The sequence below is a fragment of the Grammomys surdaster genome, unplaced genomic scaffold, assembly GCF_004785775.1.
Source record: "Grammomys surdaster isolate TR1022 unplaced genomic scaffold, NIH_TR_1.0 136, whole genome shotgun sequence".
Classification (NCBI taxonomy): Eukaryota; Metazoa; Chordata; class Mammalia; order Rodentia; family Muridae; genus Grammomys; species Grammomys surdaster.
Genome location: NW_021604594.1, coordinates 557,694 through 566,424, shown reverse-complemented (window position 1 = coordinate 566,424; position 8,731 = coordinate 557,694). Strand labels below are relative to the sequence as shown.

Sequence of the window (8,731 nt, the reverse complement as noted above, 5' to 3'; positions counted from 1 at the left end):
AGGGGAAGAAGAAGGGGAAGAAGGGGAAGAAGGGGAAGAAGGGGAAGGGGAAGGGAGAGGAGAGGAGAGAGGAAGGGGAAGGAGAGGAGAGGAAAGAGGAAGGGGAAGGAAAGGGGAAAGGAAAGGAAAGGAGAAGAGACGAGAGGAGAGGAAAGGGGAAGGGGAAAGAAAGGGGAGAGAAGGGAAGAGGAGAGGGGAGGGGAGGGGAGGGGAGGGGAGGGGAGGGGAAGGGAGGGGAGGGGAGGAGAGGAGAGGAGAAAAATCCACAGAAGTTGCCCAGTTCTATAGATAGAAAGATTAGAAGAGATCTAAGGCAGAATCTGAAAGGAAGCAAGTTAGACCACAGATAGGACAATGAAGTAACCATCTGGATTACTAACCTGCTTTTATTCTACCAAAAACATAATCTCCCTACCTCTTTTCCTCAACTTCAGAAATGGAAATTTGAGACTTTGTACTTGGGAACACTATAGAGGAGATCAATTTAGTGATTCCCAATAATGTTGTCAGGAGCTCTGAGGTCTTAGACACTCTGGGAAGCTGGACTTGTATAAATCTCACTTGAACCCTAGCATTTGTGATTTTTGTTTTATGTACTGAGATTCCATGTAAGATGCCATCTAGAAACGTTCACACAGCTGAAATAAAGTGCTCCAGTTCAACTTCTTTCTAGATAAAAAGGAAGAACTGAGGTCCAAAAAGATTAACAAAGTACCAAACTCAGTCTCCTGACCTCAAAAACCAGGCATAGTGACACTCAACTTTAATGTCAATACTCACGAGCCAAAGGCAGGCAGATCTCTATGAATCTGAAGACAGCCTGGTATACATAATGAGTTCCAGGCTAACCAAAGCTACATAGTGAGACTGTCTTAAAACAACAAAATGCAGCCAGAGATGGTGGCATATCTTTAATTCCAGCCCTTGGGAGACAGAGGCAGGCGGATCTCTGAGTTCAAGGCCAGGCTAGTCTATACAATGAGTTCCAGAAGTTGCTCAGTGCTACTACACAGAGAAACCCCGTCTCAAAAAAGCAAACAGAAAAGTATTAAACTACCACAGATGGAACCCAGATGCAAATTCTATTATGTAACCAGGAAGACACAGGTTTACTTAAGCAGATATTCTCCTACCCTAACAGTGAAGACAGAAATGAATTAAGACAGGCTGCTCGAAGCTCCTGCCTGGCTTTAGTACTGAACAAATGAAGTCAAGGAGGAGGAGGATCAACTCTAGGGAGAATCTCAACTACTCTTAGCAGACTTCTCTGGGGCAGAAAAGCATCATTATTTCTTTGATGACCAGACCTAACTGGTAATTTCTGTTCATAGTTTTCCCTACTTAACAAAGAAGCATGGAGGGTAAATTGTTCCTAATTAGTTGAAGCCTACATGCCTCCACTAATTACGTCTGCCAGCTGAAAGAACTCTTCCTCGTGCTCCCAGTCCTCCAGGTCCCAAAGAAATTATCACCTGGGAACTAGACTGATGTAAGAGCCACTTGTAACCTAGTGAAAAGAACAAGAGGGTGACAGAGTAGTTACAGATTTATGGCTCCACATACAAGTGGGTTCAAAAGAGCCTTCTTCATCTCTTCATTTGAAACCATAAATTCTTTCATATGGTACAGATTTAAACAGTGTTTTCCAAGGAACTGCATCTCAAAAGGAGAGGAACCCACAGAAGAACCATTCTTGAAAGCTTTGTGCCTCAGCCCAGAAGGATGCTTATTTAGGAGACACTTCAGTCAAGGTATCCAATACCTTTTTTTTTTTTTCTTGGTGCCACTGAGGGCACAAAAAAAAAAAAAAGTGATAAAGTAAAAACAACAAAGTGCTTATGACTGGCTCCACAGGGTGGACAAGTGAGGCTTCAGTAAGAAAAGGGAGCCCAGTCATTGATCCTGTGGAAACTAATGATGGAGGAATTTCACCTATGATTTTAGGCTCTCCTAAATTTGAATTAGAAGCAGAAATTGCAAATAGTCCATTTTTTTCCCTTAGGCTAAGGATGTAGTTTTATGTTAAAAATAGTCACCTAGCATGCATAAAACCCCAGTCAATCCTCTGCACCATGAAAACAAAAAACAAACTTTTTGCTGCAGCTGACACAAGAGGGACTGGCCTCAACTGGGAGCAAAGAATGAAAAAGTAGTAGAAACAGCTTCAACTATCAGTAAGACAATGCCTATCAGGACAATTCTTTCTGAGGGCAAACTGGTGTAACAAGCCAAGCACTTCAGTGGTTTCAGATTAACAAATTAAAATATGGATTCTGCATACTCAGTCTCAACAACAGTTTGGAAGAGAAAAACCACTTACTGCCTGAATACTTTAGCTACTACAAGAGCTTGACTCCCAAAGGAAAACAGACACTCCCAACAGGTAGATCTAAAGGTATTACCCTGATCCAGTTATACATCTCCCTCTACCCAGCACAACACTAGTATAGCAAAAAGAGATAAATATCCCTTTGTTACGTTTTTTATTTTGCTTACATATAAACAGCAAAAATCAAAACATGCCGGGCGGTGGTGGTGCACGCCTTTAATCCCAGCACTTGGGAGGCAGAGGCAGGCGGATTTCTGAGTTCTGAGTTCAAGGCCAGCCTGGTCTACAGAGTGAGTTCCAGGACAGCCAGGACTATACAGAGAAACCCTGTCTCGAAAAAAAAAAAAAAAAATCAAAACATGTTGACACTGAGGAAGCACTCCTCCTTTTGCTGTTTAACATATCAAGGGCAGAATATGAGTTACACAGGTGACAAGAGAATGAAGAATGAAGATCTTAGTTCCCTGATCACTCCAAGAGGTGCAACTGGAATACTAACTCAATGACTCAACCATATAAAGCTCAGGAGGCTGGTATAGATTCATTATAAACTAACAGAAAAAACATTAGGTGGCCACACTGTGGACAGAAGGGGAAAAAAAGAAAATCAATCTCCTTCAGTAAAACAAATATGGGGGGCTGGAGAGATGGCTCAACGGTTAAGAGCACTGACTGCTCTTCCAGAGGTCCTGAGTTCAATTCCCACCAACCACTTGGTGGCTCACAACCATCTGTAATGGAATCCAATACCCTCTTCTGGTGTGTCTGAAGACAGGTATGGTGTACTCATATACATAAAATAAATAAATCTTTAAAAAAAAAAAAATGAATAAAGTCTTATGCTCCTAACTAGGAAGGCTGCAGATTCTAGACTCTAAGTGAGGTATCTGAATGCCAACTACTTTTCCCATTAGAATTAATGAGTACAAAAACTCCCACTCCTTTTAGTGGGAACTAATGCAAATGACTCTTCTAGTATTTTCTTCCCAAATAAAACTTGTTCTTTCCTAGGAGCGTTTACTTCTCTAGACCTTAGCTCTTACAAGTATAGAAAAAGTATGCACATAACACTAAAAACCAACACTGTCTCATTAGTATATCTTAAGTCAGTTCCCACAGTGTTTGGAAGGCTAAGGCAGGAGGATCCTGAATTTAAGGCCAGCCTGGGCTACATAGCAAGATTCTGTCTCAAAATTCTCAAATCTCAAAACCAATTCTGACAGAGAAAGGTAAAAACATGTATACAATCCAAGAATTCAGGAGGCAGAGGGAAAATTAACACAAACTTGAGGCCAAACTGATCTACTTATGGAATGCCAGGCCAGAACGGGCAACATAATGATACTGTGTCTCAAAAACAAAAAAGACCTACAATAACAACATCATCAACAACACCTCCTCTCTGAGGTACTGAACTTTCACAATTCCAGCCGAGGCAGAGGCAGGAGGATTATGTGAGTTCATGGACAGCCTGGTCTACATAGCAAATTCTAGGACAACCAGGGCTTTGAAGAGATCCTGTCTCAAAAAGAAAAACAAAACAATAAAAAAAAAAACCTCAAACCAACAACAAAAAATTTTTAAGTCAATTCTAGTTCTCTTTTTCATTTAAATTTCTTGAAGCCTCCTACTTCCTTCCTAGTTTTGTATCACCTATGATGGAACTAGATAGGAAAACATGAAGATATCTATGATTCCAAAGTAGAGTAGAGGAAACCAACAGAGTAAGGTCAGGCAACTAGTTGACCTTCCAAGTAACTAATGAAACTGAAGAAATAGTCTTCACTTTCCATGGTGTGACCCTCCCACCGTCAAATGCCACTTCGGAGAAAACTCACGTAAAGGCAAAGAAGAGTGTTGTAGCTCCCACTAGAAATATGGCGGCTGCTGAGACCGGTACATACTTGCTGGGTTTGAACCTCTTTCCAGACTCTGCGGGCATGTTGGAGCTCTGATGAAAGATGTGCCCTGCCGCATAGCCCAGGCCCACACAGCGGCAGAACAGACAAGAAAATGGGATGAGGGAGACAGAGAGGAAAGAAACTGGGGAAAACAGAAAATGTAAAATTATCACCCTTCCCCCTCCCAAATAAAAATGAAGGTCAAAAGATCTCAAATGAAGGAAAGCACATGGGAGGGGGAAAGGTGATTTCAACTGATTAAAAACCACCTCCCCAGAATACAGCAGAAAAGGAGATTAAGAAACACAACTTGTACAGTTTAAAACGTGAAGACAAACAGTAGGCTGTACACATGCAAACAGTAGCAGGTGGAAAACATGCAGAGTCAGGCAGATCAAGGTATAGCTCATTGATGAAGGCAGGTCTTCAAAAGGGAGGAAACAAGTATTAGGGAGTGGGGAGGGCAGGAAGCTTTAACTCTTCTGAGGAGATACAAGAGCCCCTCCACAACACCACACTTCCACAAAAATATGAGCAGCACCTAAAAGGTGTGCCCTGGGTTTCTATTTTAATCCAAGAAGGAACTTGGTCTCTTCCAGCTTAAAGAGAAGCTGATGTTCTTAAAGTGCAGTCCTTGTCCCTTTCCAGCAGTCTTCTCAATGTCACCACTCTCACACCTTGACTTCACCAGGGCTGGTCGTCTGGCAATGATGATTTAATTTTATTTAGTTCTCTCTTGATGGTCAAAGTTGGACAACAGCTGTTACAGGTTAAGTTGTAAATCCTTTTCCTTGAATGGGAAGAAAAACAGACAGCAGTATTGCCTGTTTCCAATCTCTTCTTGTTATTCCCAAGCCTTTTAAGGGCTCCGTTTCCCATAAAGTTCATGAAAAGCTAAAAGGAAATGTAAAATCCTTGAACCCATGTCCTTTTCAATAAGCAGAATAAGATGAAGTTGGTTTCACCTGATGACAGATTAAAAGATTACTGTAAAGTTCCAAAGATGTCCCTGTTTCCAGGTTAGTCAATGTCTCCGATATTTTGTCTTCAATCTTGGGCTTCCTGGATGCAAAGTTCAAGTGGGATATGGTGCTTTACCTGGAGAAAACCAAATTATGTTTATCAAAAAAAAAATTCTTTCATGGTATTTCTTAAGAACAACAAGGCTAAAACCCCACAGGCCACTGCTACAAAGTGTCTTTTGAAAGACTATTTTCTACTTCACTTCTATGCATGTAAGAATGAACTGTAAATGGAGTGGAAATGCACTCAGAGTCCTTCACCTTTTCAAGGGCTACTCTGATTGGAAGGAGAACCTAGTCTTATCTGACCTAGGGTCATCCAAGGACTAGCTCTTATAAACTCATCTCTCTTGACAGAAGTACAGTAGCAACACATAGCAAAAATATAAAAATCTAAAAACAAACGAGGGCACAGAAATGGAAGAGCACTGCTAAAACAGATTTTTCTCATTGGACAAGGAGGATATTTATTCCTATAATAAAGCAAGGAAGCTTAAAAATAGGAGAGTACCTATCATTTCCTTTTTTGTGTGCCTCTTTCTATGCCTACGGCTTTTAGCTACAACACCAAAGAGGCAGAAATTCAATTTTTGGACTTTTGGAATCATCTATTAAGGGTCCTAGGCAAAAAAATTGTCCTGCATCAAAAGGTGAAATATTCTCTATTTTAGGAGAAACTAGGTTCAACACAGGGATTGGTCCTTTTACTCCAAATTCAATAGTTTTTCATTCCTAATACTGGCCTATTCAGAGGTAACCTAAACTCCTAATTCAATATGATTAGAGCAGCAATTATTTCTGTTCATCACAGTAACAAAACAACACTAGCACCTTAATTTTACAGGATGCTTTTCATCTGGTGATCTCAAAGCACTTTACTCACATTATCTGGTGACAGAGTCCCTTATCCTATTTTGTAAAATTGGAGGCTAGAGAATGCCTGGGGCCATTGCACTGAATCACTTGGGTAGCCAGGTTCCGAATCCAAGAGTATAATTGCTGACATAGACCCTTTCTACCACACCACATGCCTAATGATACCTTGAAATCTACAGACCAAGGTTTCTGCTTAAGTTACAATTTCAAATGAAAGCAGTGCTAGTCCCCACAAGTTGTCTACTAGTTGATACCAATAGCAACTATTAAAACATCGAAAGATCCAGACAATGAAATACAAATGTGTTCTGGAATTTATCACTTTTCTTACCTAAGACTTAGAAGGAAAAGGAGCCTGCTACTGTCACCACTCAGTCCTGGTGGTGAACGCCTTTAATCTCCACACTCAAGAAGCAGAGGCAGGTGGATCTCTCCAAGCCACCCTGGTATGCACAGCTTCTAGGCCAGCCAGGGCTACATAGTGAGACTTTGTCTCAAAAGAAAAGAAAAAAAAAAAAAAAAGGATGGAAGGGAGGGAGGTAAGCAACATTAGAATGAAGGCCCAAAGACTACACTAAGTTTTTATGGTCCTAAAAACCAGATCCTATTTAGTCCTGATTTTATGCTTATTTCTGTTTCCTGACTTTAAGCCTAAATATCTTTATCAATTGGAACAAGCAAATTGCTTGACTTGTAGACAGTACTATTAAAGGAAATGCTTCCCTCAAAATTCCAAAGATAAAAGGAAAATTACTTAAACATTATGTAAAGTGAATCCTATACTATTGCAGATCACATTTACTACAGAATAAAAGCCACACAGACTAATTCTGCCATGGAACAGCAGTCCATGCAATTATGGACCCATATACTGAAATATACATGAGACCATCGTCTGAAATGTTGGCATATGTATTACAAGGGACAAGAAAATTTATTGGGTATAAATAACAACACACCAACTCTTATCAAAGGAATGTGGTGCAGAAAGAGAAGGGACGAAACCGGAAAGGTGAGTGTGGTTCATCAGTCACACTCTGGTGTATCCACAACAGTATCACTAAAGTGGACAAGAATGTGCATGACACATGCTGGCGGAGGGGGAAAAATCTTGGGAGTGAAAATATGTATGTATAAAACAAACAATACAGAACCAGGTGTGGGGGTCTTCAACTTCAATCCCAGCATTTGGGGGGCTTAGGCAGATAGAAATCTGAGTTAGAGGCCAGCCTGGTCTACAAAGTGAGTTCCAGGACGGCAACAGTTATGTACAGAGATCCTGTCTCAAAACAACAAACAATTCAAGATATGTAGTTTGAAGACTTTCATAAGGTTTAATAGAAGTAGTTCCTTTGGAGCAGTGCCATGGACAGCACATGAATAATGTTACAATAACCAAGCTTTATAGCCCAGAACAGTACATTTGAATATATAGAAATAGAGATGTTATTCATGTAGAAGAATGCATAATGCTATTAAGGAAAGATGCAAGTAATAGTTTAAGAAGAGTATTATCATCACAGATCGACAGAGGTGCTCAAGTACCTAACGTCAGAATTCCGATAAACATTAGGTGAATTTGTGTGTGCTCCTGAGCACCGGAGAGATCAGTCTGATACAAAGCAGACACACACTGGGATAAAAGGATGGAGATCTACCCTAAGATTATCCTGAACAAGATGGCATTAACCAGGAAGTAAACCCAAGAGGACAAAAATGGTCTGCAATGTAACATGTATCTGATTATACGACTACTTCTAACAACTTTAGTCACTTTCTTGTTTCTCATTTTAGTGGTTTCATTTGGCCAACTGGTTAAGGAACTTTAAACCTCCCTAAGAATAGACGGTTCTAGATAAAATATTGTCAAATACATTCAAGCCCTACTTGTAAAAAGTACAAAGTACTAAAAGCATGGAGCACCTGGCTAGTGGGGGATAGCGAGAAGCAGCAGATGGATGGGAAGAAGAACAGGTAACCACAGGACGAAGCTCTATCCAAAATAAGTACCAGTGGAGTGTAGGGCAAGGGGCCTGAACCGCGGAGCGGTGAAAGGAGTACCAGCCGGCAGCTGGAGCGAAGAGAGTCATCACCGGGGGGGGGCAGAACTGACTACCCCTGGCCCAGAAAACACGGAATCCACGGAGCGCAGGGCCCGCTGGAGCTGAGAGAACCACGGGCCGGGGACGGAAGGGGCGGCGGCTCCGCAACTGGGCAGCCGGGCACCAACCGGTTCTAAGCCCTGGCGACCGTGGCTCTCTAGACTCTGCGGACGTCCGTTTCGGGGCCCATACAGCCCGAGGAGGGGTAGGGCCTTAACCTCCTCCCCTCCGCGGTCCCCCCTTTCCCTAGAGGTCACTCTCCCCTCCCACCTCACTAGCCCGGCACTTCCGGTTCCGCAGGGGCCAGCGTCCCCGGTACTCACCCCCGGCGCGGCGCCCGCCACCGCCGCCGTCGTTGTCACCGCCGTCGTTGTCGCCGCCGCCTCCCAGCAGTGCCGTCTGGCCTCTGAGAGGCAGCGCGCGGCCCCCGCACGCTCCACGCCCGCCCGCCGCCGCGCGCTCCCGACGGCCGACGCTCGCCTCCGTGCCGGCGCGCGGCCG

General features: G+C 42.7%; 1 protein-coding gene across 2 annotated transcripts in view; it reads right to left on the bottom strand.

The window, feature by feature from the left end:
* Zdhhc5 (zinc finger DHHC-type containing 5) overlaps positions 1-8,731 on the bottom strand; it is a 28,141-nt gene extending 19,410 nt beyond the window's left edge. The window contains exons 1-2 of one of the 2 annotated variants that reach the window (XM_028763055.1): positions 8,554-8,731; positions 4,168-5,328 (exon numbers count right to left, since the gene is read on the bottom strand). In XM_028763055.1, coding sequence (XP_028618888.1) covers positions 4,168-4,271 — 104 coding nt within the window. In that variant the 5' untranslated portion in view covers positions 4,272-5,328; positions 8,554-8,731. Of the gene's footprint in view, positions 1-4,167; positions 5,329-6,459; positions 6,606-8,553 lie in introns of those variants that run through there. The other variant, XM_028763054.1, reaches the window with a different exon arrangement.